This window comes from Chlorocebus sabaeus, chromosome 8 (genome assembly GCF_047675955.1).
Source record: "Chlorocebus sabaeus isolate Y175 chromosome 8, mChlSab1.0.hap1, whole genome shotgun sequence".
Lineage (NCBI taxonomy): Eukaryota > Metazoa > Chordata > Mammalia > Primates > Cercopithecidae > Chlorocebus > Chlorocebus sabaeus.
Genome location: NC_132911.1, coordinates 17,427,029 through 17,446,512, shown reverse-complemented (window position 1 = coordinate 17,446,512; position 19,484 = coordinate 17,427,029). Strand labels below are relative to the sequence as shown.

The window sequence follows — 19,484 nt, the reverse complement described above, 5'->3', positions numbered from 1 at the left end:
ACCACAGCTAAATTATCTGTAAATACAGTCATACCTAAAGAAGGAGGCACATTTAGAGCCCTTATGTTGGCAGCAGATCTGTTGTTAATTTCACAATTAGAATTAACTGTTCTCCCATCTCTATTATTAGAAACACATTGTACATTACTATTACTATTTACTTCATTCCAAGTGGAAGTTACTTGTGGATTTCTAGAAGAAAGAAAACAGCCTGAAGTTATTTAAGGCACAAAAAAGAGAGAAAGAAATCAAAGTTTAGAACTGCTAATAAAATAACTCCAAACCAAGAACATGGTTGGCTAGTCCATTAAAATTCAAATTGAATAATCGACTCCTGCTTTTCATTAACTTGTGCATATGTGATATTTAAGTAGAAAAACATCTGAAAAAAATGAAAATTACACCTAAAAATAAAGAGACAGCAAAATGCTAAGTTAGAGACATCTCGTGATTTACTCAAATTCAATCTAACAAACAGCAAATTTACTGAACAATTGTACTCCATACTTCTCTATTCATTTTTCTTCACAGGGCAAAGATGATTACACTGACCAAAATAGTAGACTTACAAGAGAAAAACTTACATAAAAGGCAAATAGTAAATACTCTAATGAAGTATTTTTGTTTCCACATTAAAAGTATCAAGATAAAATGAATATGCTGGAAAAACATCCCAAAAATATTTCTTACCGAATGTTAGTAACAGGCTCAGAATTTTCATGCTCGGAATCATATTCTGACTCTTCAGTTTCTTCATCTTTCCTGTTTTCATTCACAGCATCTGTCATCATGTCTGATGTTTGTTCATAATAATGAACTAATTCTCTTAGCTCATTCAATCTCTTTCGAACTTCATTTAACTTTCTGATAAAAAATTTATAAGATTTACACCCATTTTAGCAAATTAATGCAGACATTATTTTCATATAATAGCAGCTAACACAAACAAAATTTAGACCTAATGAAATATCCACCTGGTGTACTATCCAAGGGGTATGACTTTAAAATAATGAGTTTAATGCCAAGTACGGCTTACTCAAAATTTCACATTTTTTTTTTTTAATGCTGTGTTAGGGACAAAAGCATAAGAAAGCCAATTTCAATTTAATTGTTCATTTTAAGCAGGTGTAAATGTTAATAGCACAAAACTTGATGTCAAAAATATTTCTACGTTTCTCAAGTATCAAAAGTGTGAAGTACTACTCAAACACTACCTCTCAGGCAAATCAGGTATACAGACATTACTGGGCATGTATAGAAGGTTCTTGATTTGTCTGCACATATGAGATTTATACACTACATACTATGTTTACCAAAAATAAGAATTAAGTTTGCTGAGTTCTGAATGTAAGTGCCAGGAACTGTGCCAACATTTTTTAATGAAAACATATTTCTGAACAGGTGTATTATTATCCCTATTTTGCAGATGAGGAAATACAGGCTTAGTAAGGCTAAGTTATTTGTACACGGCAACACAGCCTTGTGTGATACAATTTCAGGGCTGTCTCATTCTACAGTCTGGTCTCTAAACCATCTGAATACAGAAATATTCTAACTGTAGTCTTATTTTTTATCCTTTATTTGAAAAACAAGTAGTTATCTGTTCACAGAAACTGTGTTACATCACATCTCTTAGACAACTCAAATTATACACATACAACACACACACACCTCTTCTACCTATCACTTAAGAATGTTTACAAAATTAAATAAATCTCATTTTGCCAGAATTTTCCACACAAAGGAAAAAAACATTTATCCCTATTCTTTAACTTTAATCTATGTAAACAATGATTGTAAATGTTTTACTGGAGTTTTTCAGATGGATTGAGATGGACTTCATTTTCACTCTCATTCTGAGAGACTAAAGAAGCAGCAGGATAAGGACCAGACGATGTGAGGCTACTGGACTCTCCATTGACAACCGGTGCCAAGGCTACAGGAGCAGAGGGAGCTGAAGTACTTCTCTGATCCATACTCCTTTGTGGAGAGGCTGAAGAAGGCACACAAAAAAAATTTTCTTTAAATCACCAGTTACCATACACAAACACTTACAGTTGGCTTTAATACCGAAAAATAAAAAGCAAAAATGATTAACAACTTAGTTTCTACAGATTTAAATTTTAGAAACTTGTTTATTAACTTACCCCACAATTAAACACATCAAAATGCACACAGAAGACACGTTTACCTCTTTCTTCCAGAGACTCTATCACCTTTACATTATAACCACCGGGTTAAAACAGAAAGGAAAGAAGAAGAAAAGATGGAAATTGACAAGAATAATGATATTCTACCTTGGAAAACTAACTAGAGGAGAACTCTAGTTAGTTTTAACTAACGACTAAATTTGGTAACTAACTTGATAAACTTGGTTCTAGGTTAAGTTAAACAGGGCCACTATGAATAATGTACAGTACTCAATCTGTAATTTTTATCAGGCAGCTGAAGCCGATTAGGTCTTCATCAGTTTTTCATACCCACAGACCAGAGAAGTTACATCTGGACACCAAGAAGGAACTTGTCTTGCTCCAGGAGAGAAAGAACAGTGTTAAAGAGACCATGGTACCTCAAACCATGAAATATTAAACAGCAATAAAAATCTGCTAATTAGATAATGGCTAATCCTCCATAGTCCTTGAACTAAATTTAATTACTTTCTATTTAACTCCTTTTACTATCAAATATAAGTCATGCTTAAGAGGAATTAAAGATTAAGAATTTCTGCACTTCTCTACCTCCTACCATTTCAAAGATGCTGTCATTTACCAGAATCTTTCTCGCAAGAATCATCATTATTTGTTGTTCACTTTAGTACCACAATTCCTGTAGGTGGTTTCCAGTAGTCTCCTCATTCTATTCCTTGACCATTCTACCTTTTGCTGCTGTTCTCACACTGCTTCCCAGTGAGGAAAAAAATGGCCTTTAAGAGTCATCAGCACATAGAGTGCTACTTTATGAATACAAAACTGACCACAAGGACCTAAGTGCAACTTTCACATGTTGTTTTTTTTTTTTTTTTCGAGACGGAGTTTTGCTCTTGTTGCCTAGGCTGGAGTGCAATGGCACAATCTCGGCTCACCACAACCTCCGCCTCCCAGATTCAAGTGATTCTCCTGCCTCAGCCTCCAGAGTAGCTGGGATTACAGGCATGCACCACCACGCCCAGCTAATTTTGTATTTTTAGTAGAGATGGGGTATCTCAATGTTGGTCAGGCTGGTCTCGAACTCCCGACCTCAGGTGATCCACCCACCTTGGCCTCCCAAAGTGCTGGGATTACAAGCATGAGCCACCGCGCCCGGCCCACATGTTAAGTTTTTCTTAGTTGTGTTCATGTGTTTGTGAAGGATAAAAACTGGGATTACACTTGAGAGGAGGAAGAGACTAGCAGAAGTCAGGGAAGAGAAAGGATATGTTTTAGGGCAGGAATATTAAGGTTCTTTTGTGGGTGGAAAAGAAAAAGGAGATATGTGGATAATAAGGACCAGAGGCTACAGAGAAAATGGTTTTGTTGTTTTTAAATCCCTATTTTCTTTAATTAGACAACAGCTAGAATGTTTAAAGACTAGTTGGAAGTTGCCCCTTCAATTTCTAATGCTTAAGCCTCTATTACTATTTGGATAAGAGACAGGAGCCATGTTTGAAAAGGTATTAGGAACTGAAGACTAGATCTGATTTAGATGAAGAAGATTAAGTATGTGTGGAACAAAAAAGATAGGTCCTGAAGTTACAGCTGTCTGAGATGATTATCTATATATTTTTAAAATTGAATACAAGTTCAGCAGTTAGAAGTTCGGGACTCTCCATACTAAACCACATATACAAGTTTTTCACAGATTTTTTTTTTTTTTAAATCAACACTCGATGTTTCATAGTTTTGGGTTTTTAAATCAAAGTACTAACTGGATTAACTTTTAAGGCAAAATTTTGAATATGTTAAAAAAACACAGTATTATTATGTGCACGTATCAAATATTACCTTCTCTTCTACATTTCCCTTATTAAAATCCTACTAATTTTTCAAGGTCCAACTGTATTGTTTCCCTTTTCTGAATTATAAAACTGATTTACCACATATTTGGCTTTTATATATATTGGCTTGTAACTTAAAAACTTTTCAAATATAGGTCTGAAGTCCCTACAAATATTTTTGAGGAGCTACGTGTTCATTCACCAAACGCTAAATTTATTATGTGACAGTATATATATTTCTGTGTCTTATACCCAACACTGCTGAACCAGATTTACTCACATGATGAATTGTTAAGATGCTGATCTCGAAGTGTATGAAGTTCTCCAAGCAATTTGTCCATTTTTTGTTTCTTTTCCTGCAGCACTCTCATTTTGCTAAACAATTGGACTTTCTCATCAGGTAAACGTTCTGAAGCTGATGGATTCCTGCTCTGGGAAACCTCCCTAGTTAATGAAAGACTTTCTGCCTGTCTTCTATTGTCTGGAACAGCTGGAGGCTTATTAAAAAACAAAAACAATAAAAGAAGAAGAATAAAGACTAAGGCAATTAAATGTATTCTCACTTTTTAAATGCACAAATATTCTTTATAAAGAGAAAGAAATATTTGCTAGGTTGTGCTGGTAGGTAAGTATATACTCTTACTATTCCCAAATTAAATACGGTTTCCTGATATGCCACTATTAACACATGAAATCATCCCTCAGTATCGGTGAGGGATTGGTTCAAGGACCCCTGGGGACACCAAAAACAGCAGATACCCAAATCCCTTATATAAAATGGTATAGTATTTGCATATAATCTATACACATCCTCCTATATACTTTAAATCAGCTCTAGATTACTTATAATACCTAATACAATATAAACACTACGTAAATAGTTGTTAAATTTTTAAATTTGCATTTAAAACATTGTTATTTTTCCCCAAAAAATATTGCCGATCCATGGTTGGTTGAATTCACAGATGTGGAAACCACAGATACTGAGAGCTGACACTACATGGTTTTACATACACATAACCACACAGAGGTCTTGGATTCACTAGCCATCATTACTTGAATCAAAAGTAGTAACAACGCCACGTTTTATAAAATAAACCTTCAAAAATCTCATTCTCTCTCTTGCCTTCTTTCTAGAACTACCACTGTAAACTTTAACTTCTTAACCTATCAATTTTTCCCATCACTTCTCTCTCATGGCTTTTTTTTTTTTTTTTTTTTTTGACAGTGTCTCACTCTGTGGCCCAGGCTAGAGTGTAGTGGTGTGATCTCAGCTCATTGAAACCTCCGTCTCCTGGGTTCAAGTGATTCTCCTGCCTCTCGAGTAGCTGGGATTACAGGTACCTGCCACCACGCCTGGCTAATTTTTGCATTTTTAGTTGAGACGGGGTTTCACCATGTTGGCCAGGCTGGTCTCAAACTCCTGACCTCAGGTGATCTACCCGCTTTGGCCTCCCAAAGTGCTGGGATTACAGGCGTAAGCAACCGCGTCCGGCCCTCTTTTTTTTTTTTTTTTAATTATGAAACATTTCAAGAATCCATTAGGGCTTAGGAAATAATAAGAAAAACTCCCATTATGCTTAGTCAAATTTTAAGATTTTCCCATATTTGCATCAATTATTTTAAGAAAAATATAACATTACAGATTTAAGTAAAGCTCTGCTTGTACCCTTTCCAATGTCACTACCCACGCCAAAGGTAACTCCAACCTAGAATCAGGTATCTACCATTCTCATATGTTTTTATTTTCTAATGCCTATGTATACACACGCTCAAAATATAGACTTTTTAAAAAATAAGGTAAGTGGTATCCTTCTTAAACTTGAATTTTGTATTCATTAGCAATGGCTTATTTACTGTAACTGCTGTAAAGAATTTCACTCTAGATACGAATTCATTAGCCCATTTGTGTTCATGGACATTTGGGCTGTTTCTGTTTTTTTGCTATTAACACAGAGTTGCCATGAACATTCTTTTATCTATCTTCTCGTGAACATATGATAGTTTCTCTAAAGTAGGCCCCAGGTCTACCAGAAAAAATTTACTAGGTACTGCTATATAACTCTCCAAAGTGGATGGGCCATATTCTCATTTTCACTTGGTCAGCAAGAAGACAAGAGACACTGCATCTTCAATCATCCTCACTTCCAATGGAGAGGTATTAATTCATCCTTTCTTACCCAAGGCCCACATACTGAAAATCTGCATTTATATCACTTACAAAGTGCATCAAATTAAAACACTCACTAACTCTCAAATTAAGAACTTTCTTAAAATTGTTAGTAAATTATTCCTTCAAATGAGAATTCCAAGGTTGTATGGAGTCCCATGTATCTAGTCGAAGGACAGAGATTTAAAGCAGTCTTAATGGTTGTAGACTATTAAGTCTTGTAAAGGAAAAAAGATGTCATCCAGTAGCATACAAAGAAAAACTTCACTAATCACTTCATTCAAAGAAAATTCTCCTCTAATTTAGTGATTCTTAAAGTACAGCCCCCGGACCATCGGCATTGGACTGAGACGTGGAGAAACCCACCCCAAATCCATGAATCATAATTTTGGAGGTGGGGGGACCCCACCAATCAGAAACCTACACTGCTGAACAATCATGCCAGGTGATATGTATGCTCACTGAAGTTTCAGAATCACTGTTGTAAGTAACGTGATTTTTAAAACTCAACTATACTGAAACACCTAGGTTACCTGAGAATCACGAAGCTGATTATGAAAACGCTGAATTAAGTCATTCAGTTCTTCATTTAGTTCAGATGTGATACTGACGCCAGATAAGCTACCTGCGGTTTCTGCAACAACTGGAAAGAAATTAATAACTATTGATTAATATAAATAAAACACCTTTTTTAATCTCTGAGAAGCTAAAAATAACTTTTAAAAAATAATTTAAAAAGCTCACCTACGTACCTTGAAACTAGTTAACAATCCTATCTATCTGCCAACAATCATTTTATTAGAAGTTTCCATCTAACTTAAAAATGAAGGGATGGTCACAAAACTCTAGAAAGTGATTCATCTTTTTCTGTCCCAACATACAAGGAGGGTTACTATTACATCCCAATTAATAGTAGTTACTCAGTGGAGCAGGTCTGTCTAAGGTCAGTGGGGAGTGGAAGGGAAAGTGATAATGTAAAAAAGCACAGCTGATTCTGACAGGTTTCCATCTCCATGTTCTTGAATAGAATCAATTCCCTGGTAGAGCGGCTGGCAAACTTTTCTTAAAGGTTCAAATAGTAAATATGTTAGGCTTTGTGGGAAATACAGTTTTTGTCTCAACCACCCAGATCTGCTTTTACAGGGTAAAAGCAACCACAGACAATGTAAACAAATGGGTATGGCTGCGTTCCCTAAAACCTTATTTCAGGCAATGAGCCAAACTCAGCTGACAAAAGTTTGCTGACCCCTGCAGTAAAATGGATAATTTATTGACGTGGCTGTTTGTGATACAAGTCATACTAAAAGACTGTGGTTTTTATCTTCTTAATTTAAAAATAATGTTCCCATATTCATAAAGCAGTTTTGTGACAATAATTTTCGTAACAGTTACTGTTCTACTAATGAATAACTCCATCTTTATCCTCACTTGTAACTCTCCAACTCCGCAACAGACATCGGTGGCTAGGTACAGTGTCTCACACCTGTAATCCTGAAACTTTGGGAGGCCGAGGTGGGCAGATCACTTGAGCGCAGGAGTTCAAGACCAGCCTGGGCACCACAGTGAGACCCCATCTCTACAAAACTACAAAAATTAGCCCAGCGTGGTACACCACGCCTGTAGTCCTAGCTATTCAGGAGGCTTGGGTGAGAGATTCACCTGAGCCTGGGAGGCAGAGGCTGGAGTGAGTCAGGATCACGCCACTGTATTCTAGCCTGGGTTGACAGAGCAAGACTGTGTCTCACAAAAAAAAAAAAAAGAAAGAAAGAAAAAAGACAATTGGTTAAAACTTGCTACTGTTTTAAAGGAAAACACTACCTTTTTTCCACTGAGAACTGAGAATATCAAGGCTATATGGAATCCTATATATCTAGTCAAATCTCTATGCTGAGAAGAAATTACAGTACTGATAACACGTAACTTGCTAGTTAAGTGGTGAAAGGGACACGCTTTGAGGTAACATAATTATCCCAAGATAATATCTCATATACCAGATTAAATACTGTAACTGTAGCTTTTCGTGGCTGTTCATTAGTACGCCCCTGCAAAATCTCACAAATACAAGACTAAATTTGTTTTAAAATTACTAAGCTAAAATTCTTTTTGAAACAGTATGAAATAAATTCAAACTCATGTGCATTCTACTCCTATTCTCTGACTCAGTATATTTTTTAAAAAGAAATTGTCTGCTTACTTTCAAAAGTTCATATTCAGAAACAGAAACAAGACCCCTGACCTAGAATTCAACAAATGTAATTCTGCTAAAATTCTATATAAATCTAGGCAAGTCACAAACTGTAGAGTTCCTTCGCTACAAAACAGAAATAAGAATTAAAGCTCTGAGTAACCTAGAAATCTCTGATGATCAAAGGAGATTATGTAAGTTTAGAGATTAATAGAACTATCAAAGGAAAGCTTTCAAATTTGGTATTTCAAACTCGAAAAATATTTAAAAGCTTAGTCATTAACTAAACTAATATTAGTCATTATGTTAAAGTATTTTAATTATCATTTCCTAAATTATCTATTTTCTAAATATAAAAGCTAACGGTACTTTAAATTTTACAATGGAGAAATGGGGACAAAAATCTTTGTAATTATTACTATATACAGCTATGTAATTATTACAAAACAGTAAGTTATTGGCCAGGCAGGGTGGCTCATGCCTGTAATCCCAGCACTTTGGGAGGCCAAGGCGGGCAGATCACGTAGTCAGGAGTTTGAGACCACCCTGACCAACATGATGAAACGCTGACTCTACTAAAAATACAAAAATTAGCCAGGCATGGTGGCAGGTGCCTGTAATCCCAGCTACTCAGGAGGCTGAGGCAGGAGAATCGCTTGAACCTGGGAGGCGGAGGGTGCAGTGAGCCGAGATCATGCCATTGCACTCCAGCCTGGGAAAAAGAGCAAGACTCTGTCTCAAAAAAAAACAAAAAGAGTTAAGTTATTTGAAAGTCATAACGTTCCTTATGAAAATGTAAACTTAAATTAGGTATAACAGAGATTAGACAGTTGAGTCAGTGGGCTAGGTTTGGACAGCAGAATAAACTGATGCACAACAGGGCAGCCTCAGTGAGAACCTAAACCGCCTCGCAAAAACAGAGTGCTCAAAGAAGAGAAATTATTATTAGAAGGGGATGGTGGGGAATAGACTACTAGAAAACATAACTTAGTTTTGTTGAGTTTCAATAACTAATCATCTTTTCTTTCAATTTAATGAGACACTAAAATACTTAACTTTGAAGGTGATGATAAACTTACAAAATCAGATTCAATACTAATAAATTCAATACAACTTTCATCTAAATCACACATGGCTATGAGGAAAGGAGGAAGAAAATTTCTGAGTCTCAGGAAGTATAGACTATAAATACAGTTCTAAAGAGCTAGTATATACAAAAGGATACCTAATTAAAATAACAGCTACTACTAACTTTGAAGACTAAAGATACTTTATAAATTTATTCACTGCCTCACGTAAGGTTTTAACCCTTTCTTGGGAAGCAAGCAAAGAATGACAATCCTAGCTGAATAAAATAGAAAAAAAGGAAATAAATGCATCACAAGCCTTATCAGTCTGAGGTACAAAAACAGAACTACAGCCTGTCTCTTTTACCTCTTAAGGGTACTCTCTGATGAAAAGAAGAGCGATCTGGCTGTCTGCATGGTATAGTATGATGGCCAGGAGTAGTCCCTGAAACCTTTTCTGCATAACCAGAGAAAAGCACAGGAAAGTATAAGCCTCATATAAAGGTTTCTAAACTAGACAACAATCAAGATCTGATTATGTAATAATCAGCATCCACCCTGCAATACAATTATGTATGAGTCTTCCTTGCAAAAAGAATATTCTCAGACTGTGACATACCAGAATCATCCATCACTGCAATAGCTTGCTCTGCTTTATGTTGCAGAGCTAGAAGCGCAGCCTGCCGTCCCTGTAGAGCTCTTAGTTGTTCCTGTTGTTGTAACATTCTTTTTAATAAATCATGTTGTTTCTTCAAATTTTCTATCTCTTCCATAGGCTCCTGCTGAGGATCTCTGGCCTGGAAAATAAGACCAACAATACTCGTATCTGAATATTAAAATCCACGTTGCTGTTTCAACTATCAATGGCAAAGTATACACATTGATAACAAATTATTAAATATACAACCCTAAATATAGTTTTGGCAGACATCAAGAAAAAAGAATAAGAATAGAATGATGACACACAGATACAGCCTGTCACTTAAGACTTAGGTAATTTCACAGTAAAAAGCTATATAATCAATGGCTTAGCAGGAATAGGAATGAACAAAAGGAAAAGAAAAAGACACACAAAACATAAAAAAGGCCAAGAGGGATGGGGACGGATACACACACACACACACACACACACACACACACACACACACACACACAGAAAAATCTAGGCCCCTACAGAAAAGTAGGAGCACATTATGCTGGGTTAACGACCTGAAAGTCTTGTAATCCCAGCACTTTGGGAGGCCAAGGAGGGCAGATCACAAGGTCAGGAGTTTGAGACCAGCCTGACCAACATATGAAACCCCATCTCTACTAAAAATACAAAAATTAGCTGGGTGTGGTGGTGTGCGCCTGTAATCCCAGCTACTCAGGAGACTGAGGCAGGAGAATCGCTTGAACCCGGGAGGTGGAGATTGCAGTGAGCTGAGACTGACTGCGCCACTGACCACCAGCCTGGGAGACAGAGCAAGACTCCATCTCAAAGAAAAAAGAAAAAAAAAAGAACAAAGATTAGAAGTAAAATTTAAAAACAACAACAAACAACCTAGGAAACAGGCGCACATACTATTTCTAACAAAGGACTGAAATTTCAAAAATACATTTTTTATTTGATAATCTTATGTAAAAAGATTTTAATTTAATTGTATCACATTATCAGACATATAAGAAAATAACAAATTTTATATTATGTATCAAAGACATCATTATTTTACTCTTAAATTATGCTGATTCATCTGAGTCTGATGACATAAAATGGAAGTAAATACTTCCAAATTCCCCGAAAATGCTAGGAAGTTATCATCTAATCTAAAAGTAGAGGGATGGATTAAATAAGTGGCACTTACAAAAAATGATGAAATTTTAAGTGTTAATCTTAAAACTGCTCAAAATGTAACCCAACAAGAAAATGGAAAAGCTAAGCAGAGACAAATTTAAATACAACTGGAAACAATATATTACAAGCTAAATTATATATTGAAATGTATACCATAATTGTATTTTTCATCACCGATTTACCTTTTTAAAAGTCTTTTATTTTAAAAGTTCAATGATTTTACCTAATATTTACATAAAAAATATCACTTTTGTTTCACTTAGTCAATTTTAAATCTGCACTGCTAACAAATATTGGTTGGGGTTATGTAAATTTTAAATAAACAAATGACTAAAGAGAGCAAAGAAGTTCAAAGATTTATTTTGAAAGTAAAAATGCACTGATCTACACGTGCTATGCACATTTGATTCCTGGAGAAATTATGGAGCACACAGACGGGCTCAAGAGAAACTCCCTTCTGGGTGACATCCTTTACCAATACTATATAAAAATTTCTTTACCTCCCCACGTAAAACTCATCAGTATTGTGAATAAGCATGAGTAACTGTGGTAGTATTTTACACTTTCACTTGGAAATCAATAAAATTAATAAGTAAATAAGTACAAGGCAAAGAGTTAAATATGCAAGAAAGTTATGATCAAATAGGAAGTTGGCTATAATTATATTATTTCATGTAAACATCAGAGGTGCCTAGTCAGTGCCTATATATCCTAGACCATCTCTAGACTTCATGAGCATGGGAAACAAATAGGCTACCTGGATCTTGGTAACCCAATATTTATTAGAGGTTTTTCTGTTGTCTTGAACCTCTAAAACTGAAACTTTTAATAAATTAAGTATTGTTTACTCAGTTCTCTCCTATCCTATGTAAGGGGAGTTACTTTATAAATATTTACATCTATTTCTGTGGAAATTCATCCTAGTATGGCTTATTTCCAGACAGTTTACATCTTTAAGGAAAAAAAACTTTGAAGGGTAACGATAATTATCAACAGCTAGCCCTCTCAGAATGCAGCAAAAATAATTTTATAATGATTTCATCAAAGTCAATGGTAAAATATAAAACCAAACCAAATAGGTACAGATATCAAAGGAATGAGTAAAAAAAAAAATCCCCAGGTTGATCAAATATCCTCTAGCAAAGCATAAATTATAATTAGGAGAAAAAAATTATGCAAATGAGAAAAAAGCATACTTTTTAAAAAGTTCTTTAATCCTTATTAGTCACAAAACTGTGATAACCTAATTATAAAGAATTCTAAGCTATTAAACACAATTATCTTCAGATTTTTCACTAATGCAAAAATGAATTCTCAACAATTTTCAAAATTAGTGAAGTACTACTACTACATAACTTTCACATTCATATAAACATTTCAGACTGATGCCCAGAAAAACTGAGCCAATAGATGGGAGCCTATGATGAAATATACAGAAAAGGAAAAAATAAAAATATCTAGGTAGGAGTAAGAAGATACCAGGAAGATGGCACCTGGCATAGAAATCCAAAAAGGATGCTAGGTGTATATTAATTCTTCAAATACATACTTTTCTTTAAACTTTTTTTGAAAAAGTCACCTTCACCAACTACGTTTTTCGTTTATAGAATAAAAAAATAACTTAGGCATCAAATCCTGAGTTGTAAATATGTAACAGTGCAATTTCAGAGAAGCCTCAATCTTCCTTTCCTCTACTCAACTGAGGTTCCCCTAGTAATTATTAATGGACCCAAATGTATTTTTCCAGCTTCAGATAATTATGTACTTCAATTTCTTAATGTGAAGGGTGAGGAATTGTAAGCCTAGAGAAGATAAAGCTGTGACTTATTCAATGTCACAGTTAAGGGAAATCGGGTTCTTAGGCTCCAGTCTTCTTTACGTCATATTGTCTCCTCCAAATTATGTGCTGGTTTCTAAATACAAAAGTATAAGACATCATATCTGAAGAACCATAGCTGGTTTACAAGACAGGGCAAGCTCACATGAAATAACGAGCAGTGATTAAAATAATGGCAAAACACAGGTACAAGGTACAAAGAAAGCTTATAAATTTTAAGAGGTGAGATTAAGTTAGGGGCCATGAGTATAGGAAAATAATGAAGGCATGGCTACTCATAGAAGGCTTTCTTTTGTAAAATTATGCAAGATGTCATCATGTCTTAAAATATTCCATAAAGTAAAACGTGCCCTTGGTAGGAAGCTCTAGAATATCAATCATTTCATAACATGTGTAAGTCTCAAGGTTGCTTTCAACCCTGAATCTCATGTAAGACCCTCAACTATGTTTTCTGCTATTCTAACAGAAAATACTACATTTTGAAAAGATTCTAAGGAGGAAAAGGGGGTGGGGTGGTGAGAATGACAGTTCCTGCACAGTAGAGAAAAAATAAACACAGGTGGTGGGAATTAAGATTTTTTTCCCTGAAGAAATTAAAATAATTTTGCAAACAGAATACTAACAGAACAACGAGACAGCCTTAAGAATCAACAAAGTCAAACTGGAATAAACACCATAAGCAAATTCAAGACAGAATAGTATTCACCTATAAGGATATTATTCAAAGAAACCTAAAAACAGAAAAGTGGTTTTTAAATTATATGTAATGCCTTAAGAAAAAAAGAACTGGCAGATACTGTATTAACTGTTAACTCTTAAATTTTGCTTGTCACTATTCAGAAGGATTAAAGAGAAGAAAATTCCAAAGGTTATCGATTATGCTTCATGTTTATTTGCTCTTCTCCAATGCTACTAGTTTTTAAAATAATCAGCTACTTTCTTTACTGTTGAACTGGGGAAGCTTTTACTTGATACTTGATGTAGTAAGATTCCCGTAACTAATTTCAAACTGTGCTCCCAAATTCTTGTAGGAACCAGAAAAAATAAACAAACACAAAATGCCAAAATATCTAGAGGTTAAGTTTTATCATTTGTAAATAGCCACACACACCCAAAAAAAAAAAAAAAACCATAAAATGAGCATGGGAAACAAATAGCCTATCTGGATCTTGGTAAGCTAATATGGGAAAGTGGGAGAGTGTAGTCCTAGGTAATAAACCAGTAATAAAACATATGAAATTAGTCTTACCTATACTCAATTATTAAAATAGTACCTTGCTCCTGCCAACAGATACATGCACTTTTATAAATGATATTCTTATTCAAATTTTTTTTTGGAGACGGAGTCTCGTTCTGTCGCCCAAGCTGGAGTGCAGTGGCGTGATCTCAGCTCACTGCAACCTCCGCCTCCAGGGTTCACGCCATTCTCCTGCCTCAGCCTCCTGAGTAGCTGGGATTACAGGCTCACACCACCATGCCTGGCTAATTTTTTGTGTATTTTTAGTAGAGACAGGGTTTCACTATGCTGGCCAGACTGGTCTCGATCTCCTGACCTCATGATCTGCCCGCCTCGGCCTCCCAAACTGCTGGGATTTACAGGCATGAGCCACCTTGCCCGGCCTATTCAAACTCTTTCATGTGGAACTACAAATAGTTGTCTTTAACTCTATCTGGAATGCCATTATGCAAATAATGGAAAATTTAAAAATCTTTTAAAAGAAACACTGCAGAAAAAACAAGCAAAATAGAGGCAACCAAGTCAGCTGGATAATCTTTCTATAAAAGCAAAGGAAAGGGGTTTCTAAAAACAAAAATATAAACCAAAAAATCCGATACTAAAGTACCACCTAAATTTCTTTATTTATTTTTATTTTATTTATTTATTTTTTTTGAGACACAGTCTCACTCAGTCACCCATGCTGGAGTGCAGTGGCTCACTGTAACCTACACCTCCTAGGTTTAAGCGATTCTCCTGCCTCATCCTCCTGAGCAGCTGGGATTACAGGCGTGCGCCACCATGCCCGGCTAATTTTTGTGTTTTTAGTAGAGACAGGGTTTCGCCATGTTGGCCAGGCTGGTCCCGAACCCCTGACCTCAGGTGATCCGCCTGCCTCGGCCTCCCAAAGTGCTAGGATCACCACGCCTGGCCCCATCTAAATTTATGAACGCGAATATCAGAAACAAAGGGCAACTGACTGACGGCTGAGGTTTAAGAATATGTTATAAAAAAGGGAATAAATTACACTTCAAAACCTCTGTTAATGTAAATTAAAAACAGCTGTCAGATATAATCCATGGAGAGGTATATAAAAAAGTAGAAAAGAAAAACATTAACGGACAGAAGTTTACTAAAGCAAATTACAGTATGACAACTATATTAACAATATGTAAGTAATAGCAACAACAGAAAAGCAAATAAAGAAGAGGAAATATGAATAAAAGAAGTGCTCATTTAGAGACTTCCCAAGTTAATATTGGAAAGTATACCTTTGAGGGAAATCCATGTTTTCGGCTATATTTCCTATTAGGCCTCAGTTCCCTGTCATTCTGAGGTCTGCCACCTTTCCCTTTCGGACTTGTAGTAACGTCAATGTCTGAAACCTGTTCTTGTGAAGCTGAATTCCCTAGTTTGTCCTCAATGCACGGGCGAACTCTCAGACTAAAAGATGCCTTCTCCTTTATTAAATAGTGTAGCGTATTAATTTCTTAACACAAACTCGTGTTTAACATATAAGCCAGCCTTATAAAACAATTTAAAAAGTACTAGTCCACCTTTAAAAAACAAAAATCAATCCACATCCCCCTCCAAGTGGCAGTAAACTTAGTCTTTTAAGTTTTCTGTAGACTAGACTGTTACTTACTGTAATTAAGCAAGTACCACACCCTGGGTAATTTCCACACTACACAACTGTTAAAACACATTTTTAACATTTATTCTGCTACATGTTATTAGCCAACTTTCATATCATCATTTTATATTATGAAAGAAACTGTCATCACAATGAATACTTTATACAAATTACAATACATCTACACAAGTTCCCACCCCTTCCCAACAGAATTCCTTTACCCACATTGTCCTAACCCTTCCATTTGTGCTGGAATCTAAGGAAGAAATTATGCCTAGCACCACTGTAAATAGAAAAACAATTTCCCCACAGTAAAATCCATTCTTCAACAACTTTGGCTCTCCAAGTATCTCCTGTTGAAAATAATGTAAAGAAAAGAAATTCAAACTGCCTCTTCAAATTAGGAAGGTCCGGGAAGAGAAAGGAGGCAGGTAAGAACTATGCAGGTCAATACTAATAGGAAACAAACCTTCAAATTCCTAATGCTGAATGGCATTTTCAATACCTCAAAACCCGAAGAGATACATGCTTATCCTCTCAAAACAAAAGCTTTACTAATCTGTAATAGGTGTTAAAAGTTTAATAATGCACGGTTATAGGCACACCTGTTTAAAATGCCTAGAAACACCCTAGCATTGAACCACAACAAGTTTTATAAATCTTTCCTCAAAGTTTTGTAAATTACTATTTTTCAGAAAAGCAGTACTTTACTTCAACAAATTTGATTTTGCAAAGTCAGCAATTATAGCATTTTTCTCATTGTGAATAAATCACAATGTAAATGCTATCCTGTCCCATTTACTAGTTTTTATCTCAATTTTTCAGTCATCTGGTTTTGCTCCAGTACTAAGATAGAGTCCAAGAAATGAAAAATTCTGATATCCTTAAGGAGTCCTCAGTGACAAATGAACTTGGTTATTTCCAAAAGACTATATGCTAAGTAATCACTAACGTTGCCTATTGCCCTTAATTCCACCATCAATTTTAACTTGTTTGATGCTTCTTAAAATTAGTGAAGCTTTGCTTAACAAAACAAACTACAAAAACAATGTTTCTATAAATTGAAGATCAAAAATTACATTTTCAAATCAACCATTAAAACTATTTTTAGCGTTAATAAATAAAACTTAACTTCCATGTTTAAATACAGAATACATGCAGCATTAACAATTTGAGGGTTTCTTCCCTGGAATACACTTTTCATTAAGGAACGCCTAGAAAATAACATCTTGAAAACTGGGAGAAAAGTTTAAACCTTCATTTCCAGCACTTTAATTACCAAAAAGCTGCTTACCGTGGTATCTGAAGCCTCAGACTGCACATCTATGTTTAGCGATGTGCTCTCAGCTACAGAACCAGATCCCACAGCTGAATCTATAGTCCGAACATCCTCCTCCTCATTTTCTCTAGCCTGAAATATTTTAGTGGTATAAATCATACAGCTATTAAAACGGGCAATAAAATGTTATAATGGATGGCACGATTTTTTGAAAATATGTTAACTCCTCTGGCGTGGCAACAGAATGTCATCAGCAAATATATACTGAGATACTACAAACATAACTCAATATATTATTTTAAAAGTCTAATACTTACAAGGATTTTTTTAAGAAATTTCATATATGACTTCTCTTGTTCTTTAAGGTGATCTATTAGATGAGTAAGGCGCTCAACATTAGCAGATCTCTCATTTTTCTCTACAAGATCTTCCCGCATGGAACTAGCTTTAGTAATATAATCACGAATTTGAACAAGCCTGCTTACAATCTGCAGGGGAAATATTTTACAAAAAAACAGCATGAAAGCACACATATCTAAAACTGAGAATAATTAGTTCAATAGCAACAGTTTAATTTTTATTTCGAAGATAACGAAAGATACTTGGATTATTGTGGGAATTCATACATGCAAAAAATCGGAATCCAGCTTAGATTTTAATCAAAACATAATTAGTAACACTAAAAACTCCAATCGCTGTCAATTTAAAAATAAATTTAAAAATTTTAATCTACAGTATGTGAAAAATTTTACTTCTACAACTGCACACTATTTATATAAATTTTCCTAATGTTTACATAATAGTTATAAATTAAACGTATTATAGTTTTGCAACTACTTTCCAAAAGAATTACATTGCCATTTTTAACCTACATTTTTGTAGATTCCTACAAAAATCTACTTATCACTTTGCTTCCAATCCCCCTTTACTAAAAACTGGCAATATGCTATATTGCAAATAAACAGAAAGAAGCCTTAATTAACCTGAATATGCCATTTCTAAAATTATTTTGGATAAACAGAAATTTACTCTATTTTAAGTAAATCTGGCAGATTAAGGGGATCAGTGAAGCACTTTAATTCCACCTAACTAAAATTCCTGTGTGCATAACCTAATTTTTTACATCTTAATGTTCGTATTTTGAGGTTTGTGAAAAGAACGAGCACAAGAAAGAAATGTTATCACCTGGCTGCTCTCCATTGCAGGTTCTCCCCTCCCATCTTCTTCAGACACCTGACAGTTTTGCAAGAGGTCATTACTTAGAGCAGAAGCAAACAACTCTTTACATTGTGCTGATCCAATCGTTTCTCTGTTTGGGGGACTTGTAGATGTATCTTTGCTCTTGTTAGTATTAATCTGCATAGGCAAAAAGTTGAAGGGCTTTCGGTTTTCACTAAGCTGACGTTTGTTGTTAGCAGCTGTTGCTCTACCTTGAGAATCACTTCCAATGCTTCTCTACATATGAAAAAGAAATCAAATCACACAAACATTAATCTTATGACAAAATTTTGTTTTAACCCCAACGTTCTTAGTTTCACCATCAGATATTGAGTCAGAAGGTGCGCACAAACAGCTTTGCAGTAAGAACTGAAAGAGTTTTGGCTCTGTAACAGTCTTTCACTAAAATATGAAAATTTGATTAGCATTTTCTAGACTTCATTTTGTTGAGACAATTCAACCGATGAATATGAACAAGATTAGTCTAAATGAAGTACAGGTTGAGTACTCCTTATCCAAAATACTTCGGACAAGAAGTGTGACGAATTTCACTTTTTTTCAAATTTTGGAATATATGCATAAACATGAGATATATCCTGGGAAAGAGACCTAAGTCTAAACATAAAATCCATTTATGTTTCATATGCACCTTATACACAATCTGAAGGTAATTTTATACAATATTTTTAACAATTTTGTGCACGAAACAAAGTTTTGATTGTGTTTTCACTGTAGCCCGTCACACAATGTCAGGGGTGAAATTTTCCACTCATGTCAGCACTTAAAAAGTTTTGGATTCTGGAGCATTTCAGATTTTCGTGTTAGGGATGCTCAACATGTCCTAGGACCATGGATCACATTTTAACTCATACTGCTTTTTATTACTTGCTTACAGTATTTTTATAGGCTTTGGACCCAATGAATCAATGTAATTAAAGCTGTGTCTATATGAAGAACTGCCTGAACAGCTCAGTGCCTGACAGTTAAGTGTTCAATAATTGATAGATACAAATAAATGATACATGATCATCACCAATATCATTATCCGACTTGAATCTACCTTTCTACATTT

General features: G+C 35.0%; 1 protein-coding gene across 32 annotated transcripts in view; it reads right to left on the bottom strand.

Moving 5' to 3' along the window:
- Window positions 1-19,484, bottom strand: part of PCM1 (pericentriolar material 1) — a 106,434-nt gene that overhangs the window by 72,550 nt on the left and 14,400 nt on the right. For 21 of the 32 annotated variants that reach the window (XM_037983767.2, XM_073017962.1, XM_037983742.2 and 18 more), the window contains 9 exons: window positions 18,380-18,649; window positions 17,512-17,682; window positions 17,210-17,326; window positions 10,015-10,192; window positions 6,677-6,786; window positions 4,254-4,470; window positions 1,810-1,993; window positions 691-864; window positions 35-192 (listed from right to left, as the gene is read on the bottom strand). In XM_037983767.2, coding sequence (XP_037839695.2) covers window positions 35-192; window positions 691-864; window positions 1,810-1,993; window positions 4,254-4,470; window positions 6,677-6,786; window positions 10,015-10,192; window positions 17,210-17,326; window positions 17,512-17,682; window positions 18,380-18,649 — 1,579 coding nt within the window. The remainder of the gene's footprint in view (window positions 1-34; window positions 193-690; window positions 865-1,809; window positions 1,994-4,253; window positions 4,471-6,676; window positions 6,787-10,014; window positions 10,193-17,209; window positions 17,327-17,511; window positions 17,683-18,379; window positions 18,650-19,484) is intronic. The other 11 variants (XM_037983768.2, XM_037983769.2, XM_037983756.2 and 8 more) reach the window with 1 other exon arrangement.